Source organism: Musa acuminata, chromosome BXJ1-8 (assembly GCF_036884655.1).
Source record: "Musa acuminata AAA Group cultivar baxijiao chromosome BXJ1-8, Cavendish_Baxijiao_AAA, whole genome shotgun sequence".
Taxonomy (NCBI): Eukaryota; Viridiplantae; Streptophyta; class Magnoliopsida; order Zingiberales; family Musaceae; genus Musa; species Musa acuminata.
The window spans coordinates 1069616-1084452 of NC_088334.1; the positions used below are offsets into that span (position 1 = coordinate 1069616).

The 14837-nt window shown below is 36.2% G+C and overlaps 1 protein-coding gene across 2 annotated transcripts; it reads right to left on the bottom strand.

The window, feature by feature from the left end:
- Window positions 1–543: 543 nt before the first annotated feature.
- LOC135680503 (double-strand break repair protein MRE11-like) lies at window positions 544–14444 on the bottom strand. Of its 2 annotated transcripts, none has more exons than XM_065194459.1 (24): window positions 14162–14444; window positions 13896–14056; window positions 13530–13576; window positions 13103–13238; window positions 12595–12752; window positions 12096–12186; window positions 10940–11059; window positions 10809–10877; window positions 10630–10721; window positions 10424–10526; window positions 10242–10349; window positions 10083–10145; window positions 9938–10009; window positions 9744–9809; window positions 9311–9373; window positions 9161–9224; window positions 7918–8000; window positions 2632–2745; window positions 2447–2524; window positions 2284–2355; window positions 2006–2190; window positions 1642–1756; window positions 1341–1547; window positions 544–874 (listed from the first exon to the last, which is right to left on the bottom strand). In XM_065194459.1, the coding sequence occupies exons 2-24, from the start codon at window positions 13935–13937 to the stop codon at window positions 839–841; spliced, it is 2184 nt and encodes a 727-aa protein (XP_065050531.1). In that variant the 5' UTR covers window positions 13938–14056; window positions 14162–14444; the 3' UTR covers window positions 544–838. The 2 variants fall into 2 exon arrangements, with proteins under 2 accessions (XP_065050531.1, XP_065050530.1); XM_065194458.1 differs by having other exon boundaries at window positions 9732–9809; window positions 14162–14439.
- Between the last annotated feature and the right edge of the window lie 393 nt (window positions 14445–14837).

A 14837-nucleotide genomic window follows, 5' to 3' on the forward strand; every position in this document is an offset into this window, starting at 1 on the left:
AGTTAGTACGATTACTCCCACAACTAACTCAAATTAAAACCAAACTACGATAATTAAAGCTTAAACAATTACAATACAATCAATCTTAGTTGTCTAATATATCGTTTGTTCATCCAAACTCCCGACAAACTTCTAATGCATCATCCGAACTTTCGATGTATCGCTCGATCTATCGACATGTTGATTCTTACAACATCCGATCTTGATGCAACGTTTGATACTTCTGACTCAATACTCGATCTTTGACTCAGACCCAATGTTTGATTATTTTACTTTAATTATTTTATCTTTTCATAATCATAATTAGTCCTATATCACTTTTCTTATGGATTAAATAATAAATTCATCAATTAATTTTATCATCAAAATCTAAGAGTCAACATAAATTCATTAGCCTTATAATTCTCCTTATTCTATAGCCGAGGGCCCTAAAGGATATGGCGTTGGTCGTCGGCCAGCCACCACACACCCTACGCAGATGCTTTCAATAAATGAAGACAACCGAAATGAAGATAAGATTCGAAAATCTTTTTAACATCCTCATGTTCTCAAAGACTTCCATCAGATTCTTATCAAAGATTGACAGGATCCAAATATATGATAAAAAAAACATTTACGTAAATAAACAAACAAGATACTCTATGCAAGGACGCACCACAAAACACATTCCCAAAGAACAAAAGGGTTAAATGATTCTCGTGTCGAATCCCAGAATATCCACACAAGTCTCCGAGACGAAAGCTAGGCGAAGGTGAATATTAGAGAAGGGAAATAGCACAAATCTGTGATAACGAGACAATTCTTTAGATGCATCTGCATCAAAATGACCTCAATCACATCATCTCTTCCTAATAGCACCATAGTTTCTGGTTACCTGCAACATACAAGAAACAGGAGGACTATGTAAGCATATTCTGCAAGCATCGAAATATATGTGGCCAAACTTGTGGAACTGCCAAACTGAGTTCTCGTGGTACATTATGGTCTTGCAGGTTTAAATAACTTGTACAATTAATCAGAATGTGTTTTTGTTTCATTTTTTCAGGGTTTGATTCGTTTATATACCACTGAGAGGTGATATTGGGTAAATTTTCAAGGAGACCGGACTTAGATGATGTACATCCACAAAATCTTATTGATCTTAAAACCAAGATAATGGCACGACATAATCAAAATTTAGAAGTGCCATTTCAAAAGTCCTATGAGACAATGCGTATAATGCAAAAAGAATTAATGTTCCAGGGTACGCATGATGTGGTCTGGTAACTTGTTTTTCTCAATCAATCAACAGGCTTGCCTAATTTGCAGAATAGAAGACGATCTGATATCAAAGTACATACCTGAGGCTGAACTTTCTTCAGTCTAGTTGAGATATCATCCTCATCGTCATCGTCATCGTCACCATCCTTGTTCATAAGCATGCTCTGGATAGAAGTAAAATCTGATTTCCGTCCCCTCTTTGCAGATGATGTGGAACCTCTACCTCTACCTCTTCCTCGAGGTGCAGCTCTTTTCCGGCCTTTCTCTTTCTTAATTTCTTCAGGTTCCTTCAGATAAGGAAAAGAATTGAATTAAAGTTAGAAGCATAAATTGATATTCGAAAAGTATAGACAAAGAAAGGGAAACAAAAACAGAACGCACAGAATTCTCAACAAGATCATGTAGTTCGTCCCGCTCTCTTTCTTCACTTGATGGAGAGTCAATTCCTTCATCCACAATACTTCTAGTTGCAACAGATGCAGAGCCTGATGTTGATCTACAAGAACAGAAAATGGAAAATTAATCATGTGTCGGAATAGATGAAACAAAATACAGTCACGGAAGACATGTATAGAATATAGGATTTAATGTATGGTGCGTAGCAAAAATGACTGAAGCAGAACAGAAAAATTCAAGGCACATAACACAAAATGACTGAAGTAGAACAGAAAAATTCAAAGTTTTAACATAAATATATCATCTGACAACCACATGGCACAGAGAATGCTGATTGAAACAGTACAACCTCTCAGAATGGCGGGTTCTCATAGTTCCATCTAGAGTCATCTGCTTTAGACTGCTAGAACCCCTGCCCCTGCCTCTCCTGGAAGCCCCACCTCTTCGTTGGGCAGACTTTGAAATGGAGAGCATCTGCCTGGTATCCTCTTCATCACTAAAAGTAGGGCCAGTTGCATTCTCATTTCTGGTGCCCTGGATATACCAACATTTGAAATCATATACAAGAAACAGATTGTTCGTGTATTTAACTTTATTAAATGTCTGGATTGGTTCATGCTATGCAACCTGAATGTTCTGAGAGCCTGTTGTTGTTCGCACGCTTTCCTTGGAACGCAGTGACCTTTCCTTTACTCGTTCCTGTAGAACAGACATTTACTAGGCAATAACATCTATCTTTACTGATCATTTGGCCATCCGGTGAACATGATTAATAACATAATGCACATGCCTGCATGCACTCGCCCACTTTGACAATAAGGTTCTCTTCTTCAATTTTTAAAGTATCTGCTTCAGCAACCAGTTTGTTCTGTACAGACCCAGATCAATGGAATTAGTAACACTTATCCAAGCTATAGCAATTGAAGAATGCACAATTCCAGTGTTATCTTTCAAAATAGAAGCAAAAAAGATTACTCGTGTTTCCTCGAGATTATTCTGCAAGCAAGAGTAAAAAGCCATCTTGTCATCCTTGCTTACAAAGTCGTGCAATGCAATATCCAAATCATTAACTGGAAGTATCTCCATTTTCTGCACAAGCAGTTGCATTCACAAACAAACGTCATTGGATCAATGGCCATAGTCATCTACTATAACAAACAAGGTAACCAGGAGTTCAAATGCAAATTGTTGGACTTCCAAAACAATTTAAGAAAACAAAAGGAAAAAATTTACCTTGTCATCTTTTAGGAGCAGAATTCAAAATACCAATGCCACAAAGTAGATATGGTTTCGAATTTATTTTGAAATAAGATAAGCAAATAATCATTTTGTGATGCATATTCAATATCCCACACATTTTAGGTACTATACAAACTTGGCTACTTCTACTGCCATGGTCCCTCGGAGGGGCCAAAATACCCATTAACAAGATTAATACTTACATCAAGAGGAAAGATCTCAATCAAATCAGATCTGAAGAAATGACTGTAGGAGGGAACCACCATTCATTTTTTTTTCAATTGAGTAATTAAAAAGAAGTTGGATTTATATAAATTACCACTCAATTATTCATTGAGATAGCAGTAGGAGGGAGCCAACTCTTACAAAAAGAAAACCAGGTAGGTCTTGAACAGTCTTTGTCTAACTCATTGGACTATCAAGTAAAATTTTGAGGGTACAAATGAGGTATGAGATCGCTCTAGATTCTTATGCTACGACATAGAATAGGACAAACCACAGGTTTTCTCAGCTTTCTATTTGCAGCTTAATAACATTTCAAATTTCATCATATGATCTTAATGCAATTTTCAAGTCAAGAAGTCCTTTCTTCTAAGGCAAAAGTCAGGTTGCTGTTATTGCCCGTAGGCCCTTCTGATTCAGGCTATCACAGTATATTTCTTCTCTTACTATTAGGAATCATATTCTTTTGCTCTACATTCCATTCTTTAACTACCTTGGTCAAGGTTAAAATTTGTTCATTGCAAAAAATTAAACTTCATAATCTAATGTAGAACCCAAGTTTGTAAATAATTATATGGATCAGATATTGAGATAACAATGTCCACATTCATTTTCTTTTTCCAACAAACAAGCATATGAATCAGCTTTTCTGAACAGTATTAAGGAAAGCATGTTGGTTATGTACAAAAGCAAGCATATGAATCCATGTGGGACCCTATTGACAAGCTGACAGAACTAAATCATATATAAAAATATAGAGCAACATCTAATATTACAAAAGATCATGTAAGGTACAGGCTGTAACTCGGACATGAGGCTTGTTGAGGGTTGAGAATCTTGACCAGACACCAACTTGTATTTGGTTTGGTTAAGCCACAACATCGAATTGTTAGGGGTTTACATCATGGTTCATCTTATCGGTCCGTATCGGTGTACCAACCAACAATTGATACGATATCACCGAGCTATACCGAGCATACCAACACATGGTATATGGGAGTGTACCGATATACCACCCATACCGATCCACTGTCGAATCGATACGTATCACCCGTATAGAACGATATGCTACAGTATGACAAACCTTGGTTTACATTGAACCTGGACCACCTTTCCCAAGCTGCAACTACTAATATGAAAAAGGTACCTTTTCCTTACATAACACCAATAACAAAATGCAAGAAAATCTCTCAACGCAGGTTGTTCCATAATTAAAAATATCTAGAAGCTAACCTACCTACTAGATTTCGAGAAAGTTTTCTCAATATTAAGTGAAAGTCCTAATTGACAAAGTTAAGAAATCATTACAAAGAGAAATATCTATATCAAGGTTTGCCTTACTAGGTACTGATATACCAACCAACCATCGATATGGTACGTACCGAGGCATACCAATGTGCCATATGTCGATATGCCTGTGCGTACCGATAGTATGGTAAAATTACCAAAAATAGCTCCAAAATTTTCTAAAAATAGAAAAAAGTTAGATAAGAGCTTTTAAGTTGGAAATAAATATAAATTTAGTATAATTTTAGTAAAATAATCTAAATTAGGAAAGAATAATGGCACATCTTTTTCGAGCTTTGTGAAGTAACTTTGTGGTACATTTCGGACCTTCATTCTGTTAATATTGAATTATCTATAAAGAAATAATTTAAATTATTAAATTATTTTTTAAACAACTTAAACTTTAAAATTCAAATGAATCAAATAATCAATCGATGGATATACCCGAATTTACCACCAAAATGAACGATGGGACTCCACGAGCGGTGGATCGAGAACCTCGATCCTATGTATCTGTATATCAATTTGATATGTTTGTCGAACCTAATCCTGAAAATGATTCCACGATATAGTATATTGATATACCGTATGTCATTAGTGCATCGATGTGGTGATAGTCGTAGTCTGATCGTTGTGAACCACATATGTCTGAAACGCCTCCTAAGGAAAGATTGATTGTGGTATGTTTTGATGCGAAGCATGTAACATGTCAGAACTTCTACTTCCATCACTCATATGCTACTCCATGTCATAAGATATATTGCTGCTCGGAGAAGTATGACCAATTATCATCGTACTGCTATTGGTTGTAAGATTCTCCATAATATGACAACTGTGAATACGATAAGCTTCACTCAATGTCTACATCGTGTAGACTCTATCACATCTGCTCAAAATCATCCATTGTCTTCCCTTTCCCCTTTCGTGTATAAACTTGACTAGTACCTCATTGAACTCCATAATTTGAATCTTGGGTGGCATGTGTAAAATACTACTCCTCAGTCCATGCACCACCATCAAATTGTGTAGACAAGACCATCAACGTCGTCGTCATTGTCGTTCGAGGCACTACCATCCATGTCGCTGCCATGTCTCTGGATCGAGCGGGTTGTTAAATACAATTGAGAAGGTGTCTCATCGCCCGACTCGATTCTTTCCAATAGTGCGGATGATGCTACTGCCTTCCCCTTTGCTTTTGCCTTTGCACGTTTGGTGGATGACTATGATGGACGAAAGGGTTTAAAAACTCTTTCTTATGGTTCAAACGATCAAATTGATCGTTTGAAATAGAAAAATCTGAGCCATTGATCGGTAACAATCAGATTTCGACCGTTATTGACTAGTACAGACCTTCGTATCGCTTGATACGGGGTCATGTAATGAGTACCACCTGGTAGAGGGCGGTCCATGTACCGGTTCCCTATTGGACCAATATGTAGCACCTATACCGAGTGGTACAGCTTGGTACGATGAACCTTGATCTATATATATCCTACATTTCAATCCCATAAGTAGAGACTGATAAATGGTTGAACACAAACTGAAATGTTAAGTACAAATGCAATGTTGCCAACAGTAATACAATCATATAAAAAGTTTTAGTTTTGGAAGTTCCAAGTTTTCAATAGCCCTAGTGAAACCATAAAAAGATGCACCAGACTAACATATCATGTATAACTTTACTTTTTTGATCCTTAAGAAAATAATTAGTGATCTTGTGTTTAGAAAAGCTCAATATAGGGAAAAGAACCATGTAGCCAACCCCAAACAATTTAAACCCTGCAGCTTCTTTTTGTTTGGGTAATTGAAATAAAATATCACAAATCGAAGCATGAAATAGTAAAAATTACAAATGTAGTATTCTAATTTGCTGATAATACCAGAATAATAACTGAGTTTTTTTAACATCATTCACATTTGTTATGATGGCTTCTTTGTAACCTGGATGACCAGGGCTAGAGTTATGGAAACATCTTTGATTGCAAAGGTAAGACCAAGTATTGGCATTTCAGGAACCACACCAGCCTGCCACATACCATGGTACCAAGAAGGGGGGAGGTGCAGAGTGGGGAAGAGGAGGAAGAGGCGCCATGGAGATGGAAGAAGGAAAGTAACAGGAGAACAGGAAGGCCGATGGTGCCAGACAGTTTAGCAGCAAGCAAGCAGTCTGGCACAAACAGTTGGGTGACGGACAGCCAAAGGGAGAAGGCACCAAAGGCCATGATGGGGCTTGGCGCCATGACTGAGAGCAGATCGCAAGCCCAAAGATCTGCAATCTGCTTTTAATAAAAACTGTGCTGCTGCCATTTTTAAAGGAAAAAAAATGAACCGAACCACCTGAAAAGAGGCAGTCCACATATCCTTTCATGCCCAAACCACTGAACTCTAGTCAGTATGATCCTGTTCGGATGAATGTCAATCCTCAGTAAGATTATATTGACTAAATCCGGCATTAAATTGTCTATGTTGTTATTTACATTTGTTATAAGGTATATACCAATGCTTGTGCATTTACAAGTAGAAAAAGAAAAAAAGCCAGGCCAATGCACAACTCTTATCAGTATATCGGTCTGCAGAGGTCGATGTACACAATCTCAATCCTACAAGCGAAGAGGTTGCTTCCATAACTCAAAACTCAAGTCACCCAAGTAAAAAAGAAAAAAGCTCATCATGGTATCAAGGCTTGCCCTTCTATATTTGTACGGTCCTTCAAAATATTGATGCTTGGAATTTGAGAACACCCACCATACCCATGTTAAAGCATAGATGCAAGGTATCAAACAAACTCTAATGGCTGCTGATACCGAAAATGATAAAGAGGAAGTAAGGATGCTCTCCGTAGCTTTTGTCACTAAGTGAATGGGTGTATGTATAAAAGAAAGAGAGAGAAGAAAGTAGTGGACTTAATCCTCTAACCTTATTCTAAGAGCAAAATGAAAAGATAAGAGATAAAAAGAGAAAATGAAATAGTAAAAGGAGTCCTATTTAAACTTATAAGGAAGTGGTTAGCTCAGATAGATCTGCAACTACTTATAAGTGTTTTAAACAAAATAGTTCTCATAATTATGACATTTAAAATTAATAGTAATACTTTCAGTTATATCTTTGGACATTGAAGAATGCACATCCAAATTATTTAAGCTGTATACCTACCCATTCCTTGTATCTAGAACCTTTTACATATCATTATATCATAGATTAGTGCAACAGTCATCTCATATACTAAGAGTCATAGCGGCACTAGATGCTCCGTACTTCAGTTAAAGCAACATAGCTTCACATAGAATAACTTGAAATTTCCACACAAAATTTTCATATAATAAATCAAAAGATAAGTGTCATGGCTAAGGCTCACGAGGATAAAGGTAAAACCTGAATAGAAGTGGCTTTTAAAAATTTAGGAATTAAACAAACAACTACACATCCATTTGTGAAACAAAATTGTGCAATTGTTATAAGATACCAGTAATTGAAGTCAACAACACAAGAATTGGAAAGTTCCAATAAAAATACCAAGTTACTTTCAGCAACTAGAGCCTCAATGTTTTGTTGATTTAGTTCTTCTGGACGAAGTTTTTCGGACGCATCGATCTTTTCTACAATAAAATGAGAGATATTAACTCAAGACAATATCGTTGTTCAGAAAATGATGGAAACAGACAAGGATCTCATGGTAGCTGTTCAATTTCAACAAAAAAATTGCCACTGCAGAAAAACAAACAGTATTCAAGAAAAGAAGAAAGCTGCTGCTAGTATTTTAGGAAAATCAATGATCTGCGTAATGCGTAAGGAAACTTATAATAGACAAAATGGACAGGAAATATGGACTTGAAGAAAAAATATTATAGTTACTAAGTACAAAAAAAATTAAGCACTTATAGTTTGAAATGTCAATCGAGCAAAAATGGGTCTCCTTTTTTAAGTTGGAGCATACAGAAAATTCCATAGCAACTTAGAAGAACATAAATATGAACCATGTATAAGAATGTTGTTATGGTGAAGTTCAGATAGGCATAGCAATCAACGAACTCAATAGAATAGCACCTGGAGCACCATTATGATGAAGCTAGAAGTCCCTACAATAAACCCAAGTAAGTTATGAATTGGATTTCTCCAACTGTGCATGTAACTTCCAAACAAAGTGAAGAAAGACTTGGTAGATCCAGCACTAACAGATCCCACCATTTGCAAAATGAATCTAAAGAATGTATTGTGTTCAGATGTCTCAATTCTAAGCTTTCATGATTTCCTATGTTGTCATTTTCTTACACCAATTTCTTAGTTCAAAATTTTCAATCATGCCGAGAAAGCTCCGAATCAAGATCCATTTGAAGTTCCACTTAAAACTACGTAATACTACAAAAAAAAGGAAATCTATTGTCTGGGTTAAATTTTACCTTTAAGTGTTCATGTTTAGACTGTAACAAGCTAGAAGATACTTAAAGTTTACTGAGACATTTAATCCCAAATATATTTTTCAAATGGTATTTGTCCATATAGTTATCTCACCGCTCAAGTTCATATACAATTGAGCCCACAGACATGTACTTCTTTAACATTTTAACTCTGAATAGCTTTTGTTAAGGTTCAGATTCCTCTTGTTTATCCAGTTATTCAGTAGACACCATGCCATTTTCATCTAAATATAAAAGGATAATTCAATGATAACGAAATTATAATAATGAAGCACTAAAACCAAAAACACTGTACATGCAATACAATCAAATATTAGTATGGAGTACAATAAAATTAGTACCTTCAACAGATTGGCGTTTCTTTGCAGCTTTGGAAAAAATGAGAATGTCTTGTGGATTAGCAACCTATATGTAGGAAAAAGTTAAGCATTAGCATATAAAGATTACTCATTAATATTGGTGTAGTCACTCAATTTGGACACTGAACATACCTTCCCTACATATTTCTGGCCAAATCTCTGAGGGTTAATCGTTGAAAACCCAGAGTAATCAACCTATAAGATGAACTTACACACTTTATTTTCATAGAAAGGCCAAGACAACTATAAAAAATCAAAATAGAATATTGTCCACATTTTAAAAATGGAAAATTATTAAAGAGGCAGAAATGTATGTGTTCTCACAAGCCAACAACAAACATTCACATACAGAGGGTGGAGAGAGAGAGGGTATTAATGGTGCAACAACCCAAATTATCTCAGGCCAGCCAGATACCCTAGTGAACATGTTTTAGGTGAATTTCCAAGGCATTAAAGAAGAGATTTATAGCAGATATTTCAGGTGTATTAAAGACAAACAGTAATGAGTTAATATATTACAAAGAAAAAGAACAAAAATATTAATCAATTCTACCTTTATTCTCACCAAGGGTAGTTTGAGCTGTGATCTACTTACTGCTCTTTTGCTACTTTTGTCAATCAAATTTCTCACCTAAGAAATTGAAAGCTTGCTGAGATTAGGAGAACAAGCATGAAAAAAAGTGGTTACCAAATGTTTCAACTTAAATAAAATTTAATCTGATGCAACTTTGTTTCAGAAACAAGATAATTTCTCCCTACCACTTTGTCCAGATGTTCAAGAACGGATGCTTGATCATTGGGATCAATGTCAGCTTCGTCTTTTAGGACAACCTAAAATGTTGATGAGAATATTTAGAGAAATGGATGTCTTAAACACATGATTTGCAATAATCGAGCACCTTACCTCAGCATACTCAAAAGGCCTGACTGACTTTAAAGGTATTTTTGTAGGTCTGTACTGACTGCCCTATATGCAGAAAAATATAGGCATAATCAATGTCACAATGGCTACACAAATGAAGAAGATAAATAAAGACAACACAAAAATCTTCAACAGCACCACCTTAATCTCCAACATAAGTACATGCTTAGGCTTTGCTTCCCCATCAATCAATGATGTCGCAACTGAAGAACCTGGCTGAGTAATATGGAAGCCCATCCCTGGTACTTCCTGTGTAATTAACTAGATTCAGGAATAGCCTCTATAAAGCAAAATCCAAGGATGAAGCATACATACTTTAATACCTGCGGATCAACAAGGCATTCATGTTCATGGCCCCACACAACAAAGTCTAAGAAACGAGGTAAGAAGTGTTCGTTTATTGCATTCTTGGGATTTGTTTTGATTCTATGGAGACAAAACAGGACAATCAACCATGGTGTAATCACTAAGTGATATCCAAGAAGAAAGTATCAAACATTTTACATAATAATTCAGAGAAATGTATAACCTATTCTGATGAAGAACCAGGATATTAAACCAATTTGACACAGGGCATGCTTCTTGGTGTCCTGGCCTTATCCATTGTACTGCATGTGGTGTCTGTACATGAATAAATAACATCAGAGGTAGAACAGTATTCCTCTACAATATTTAAGATAGACAACATATAAGTTGCAGCAAGAGTACCTGAAACATTCTATTGAGCCGTTCATCACGAATATTTCCAAGGCCGTATAAGGCTACTGAAGTTGTTCCCTGAAATATTATAAATTATTAAATTGTCATCAACACCCAGCCTCAAAACTAAAAGTACTCACCTTCCTAATAAGTATAGGATGGAGTGTTATTTGACCAACACCAGAGCCCCCAAGGACCATTTTACCAAAATAGTTCACAAGATTGCTTGCAGAGAGGATATCAATGGCAGAAAGGTTATCCTGTACAGGATTATGGATGATAAATAATGTGTTATTTTGTTAAATACAAAGCAAATTTTGAAACAATGTAGCCATCAAACATCAAAAGGAAGGACTTCTTTAGAATAAAAAGTGAACGTCACATATAAAAAACTAAATAAGAAACCTATGCTCGATAATATTTTTTTCCAAAAAATCCTAAAAAGGATACCATCACATGCAATGAGCTTAGGAGCTTGGATAAAATCTAGCAACTAAAGCTAACTTGATTACTTGAGGTTCTCTATCATACATCATCTTGGTCATCCACCCATGTATAAACTAAACAGTACAAGTTCAAGAAAATGAACAGAACATTACATAGTGTTTGATGCAACTATGAACCAGACAGATGACAATGCTGGAAAGATGAGTCTCAAACAAGATAACCATAAATTTTCTTTAATGGCACAGCACAGCTCTGATTACAAAACACCAACAGTTCTACTTTTCTTAACAAGAGGTGTTAATTCTATATTTGATATCAACTAATTAATGAGGAACTCAATAAACAAATTATAAACCTTGTAATAGTTGCAAATTACAAGCCACTTGTGCTCTCCGAGATGAATGATTCAACCATATACAAAGAATAGCATAAATGTTTATCATATTGAACTTCTTTATCATACATCTTATAACATGTTGCAAAAAGATTTCAGAAAAATTTAAACACCTAAGAATGCATGTGATCCAAAGATGATTGACCTGGAAGCAGCTTTGCGATTTGAAATAAAAGCTTTTTGGTACCTTCACTATCTTGCTATGAGATTATATGCACTTTCGCAGCTTTTCTAGATGGAGATCTAAAGGTTATGTATGGAAACACTATAACATAAAATTGGAACTTTTAACATTTGTTTTCTTTTAATTAAATTGGAACTCATTTAGTGTTATCTTATAACTCATTCTTTGAACACAATTAAATGGATCATGACCCTGTACTTCATGTAATCATGATAAAATAGACACATTATTTGAACAAGATTTGAGATAGACATAAGGCTTCACACTGTACCACTCCAGCAGGATCATCATGATTGCCATGGATAGTGAAAACCGGTAACCCGACATTGAAATGAGGATCCTCATAGTTGACATGGCCAAATCTGCAAGTACACATAACAAAAGCTTAAGTTTACAAGTATAATGAGAAAATAACTTGATTCTTATCCAAATTATACATCACATTTATAAGTATCATCGAGTTGATGATGATGTGCAAAACATATGCCATGCAGGAAAAACTGGTTCACGTGAAGTTACTAGCATTGTTCATTTTGTTCCCTTCAACTCTATAGATCGAATGCAATTTTTTGTGGATCTATATGATTCCTTCCCTCCTTTCTAATATAAAAGCAAAATTTAAGGCATGATGCACATCTAGAAAACTCCTTTTTATAACAATATCTTGAACTAATAGATTTCTCACAAACCTTCCTTGAATGACAACTAACATTTTACATGTTGACACTATTAATTTGACAAAATAAGAAAGAGACAAATAGGCATCATACACATTCTGGAAGTTCACTGTCTGGTCACTAACAACTTGGAACTGCACTGGCCAATCATTGAGACAGTATCTCCTTAAAGTTTCAATAGTCTTTACTAAAGTTGACCTTGAAGGCTTATTCTCATGAAACAGATCACCTCCAAGAAGAATGAAATCTACCTGTAGTCAAATCAGATTAGTCAAAGTCACTACTCTAATAAAGCAGTGGCAAAATTTCATGCTATGTTGTCTATCTAGAAGAGAAGCAACCTGCAGTTATAAGAAGAATGATAATGGTAACAAGAAAATGAACTTCAAGTTTCAACTTTCACAGGAAGAGAGAAATGGTCTAAGCAACCATAGTGACCTGCCATTAAATGTACCACTCAGGAGTACAAAAATAGCAGCATAAAGTAGACAATTTCATTATGTGTACATGTAAACAAATAGTATAACACTAAAAGAGTATCATATTTCAGCAAAAATAGCAACTTTCAACACAAAGGTGGTAACAAGACAAAGTTAAAAACCTTGTTTTGCTCAGCTATTGAGCAAATCTCCTCAAATGCCTGAAACGAATCAAACCTGCGTATTTCATCTTTCTCCAAATAACCTAGATGACAATCAGTTGCAATAAGCACTCTGAGCATATTACTTTTATCATCCCTGCAATATTTGTAAGATAATTAGCAGATAGCTTAACATATGCAAGACAAATAATAGGAAAGAAAGCAACGACAACAGGGTATAAGCATGTGTTGTGCTGATGACAAATATATCAGCATCAAAGGACCAAAATGAATTTTAATAAACATATAAAACATAAGAATATTTGACTTGCTGAATTTTACTCAGATTTCAAAATTATAAATATGACCTATCATGTGAAGACAAAAAAAAAAGACTAGCTTAGTTTTCATCAGCTGCATCAGAAGATCACAAAGGACCACAGCTTACATTTTCAAGTCTCTCGTGTGCAGAAAGCCTTGCGATTCTCCACCGCCCTGCACTCATAGCAACCTTGTTATAATTGTTATGTGCTAACTATTTTTCTAGAAAATAGTGCTTAAAAGAGCCATTAAAGGAGATAACGCAAGTCCAACAGATACAATCTCAAAGCCTTCACATGACCTCTTAAGAAACTCTAATTCATCAAGTCCTATGCATGGTAGACAACAACATTCAGCTAACAAAACAAAATTGTATCTATCTACAAAAACAAAACGCAACGGTGAACTCAATGCCCCAAGCACCTCTATCTACAAAAACAAAAGTGTACAACTATATAACATGAGAACCTCCTTGAAAACCTACAACACCAACATTGAAGCAGCCGCAACGAAAGGGTTCATCGCCAATCCTCATATTCTACCGCATTCCAACCGTCAACATAGAACGTAAAAGAATCGGTCCGTGTAGGAAGAAAAGCGAAGATTGTAACAGAAGCGTATCGATGAAGGGTTTATACAACCATAGATTTGCACCTGAAAAGGGGCTCTTTCCACCAATAAAGTTCCGAGATCGAAAATAGTATGGAACATCAGTAGAGGTTCTACGAGAGAGAGGGGAGAGACAAGGAAGCGATTTACCAGTCGCGGTGCAGCGGCGCCGCCCCTCTCGGAGCAGGAACTAGGAGAAGACGACGACTCAGCGAGCAGCGGTCGAGGGAACAATGCTCCGGGAAACACAAGTATTTTGAAGCGTGATGTCTTCCGAGCAAACTGCTTTCGCTACCGGTTCACCATGTACCCTATATCTCACCCGCCTGGGAATTAAAGAGCCTCATGTGGGTCCCGCTGTTGTTTCCGGTCAAGCGGAAGCAGCTGCATCGGTCGGCCAGGAGTCTTTACGCTAATTTACAACCCCGTCGGGCCCGATCGAAACCGACGGCCCACGCGTTGGACCGATCTAATCCAGCGAATAAACCCGAAGAACCGGCGCTCCTGTGAATATATCATCGTCTAGAGATAAGTGAGAACTATTTCCACACATGCGAGAACTTCATTAATCATCGAATCGATTAATTACTTGGCCTATTTATATAGGATAAGTGCATCAGAGTATGCATAGGTCATGGTGTCGTACAGATTAATCGCCAAGAGACAACAGATGTTCATCAGAAGCCAGAAAAGGCCAGACACGAAACTACTAGCAGGAAATTTACCAAAACATCTCTGATAATATAACCCTATCATTAGATATTTACCCATGCCATATACCCATGCCGACTGTACATGTAGTATTCTTCACTCACCAAGCATTAGA

Bases quoted from the DNA above. Each gene is read 5' to 3' on its own strand.
- LOC135680503 (XM_065194458.1), bottom strand. From the start codon at position 13,937: ATGAGGATTGGCGATGAACCCTTTCGTTGCGGCTGCTTCAAT. The intron at 9,225-9,310 runs GTATGTTCAGTG...TCCTACATATAG, and splicing joins GCCAGAAATATGTAGGGAAG to GTTGCTAATCCACAAGACAT. The intron at 8,001-9,160 runs GTACTAATTTTA...ATTTTATTGTAG, and splicing joins GAAACGCCAATCTGTTGAAG to AAAAGATCGATGCGTCCGAA.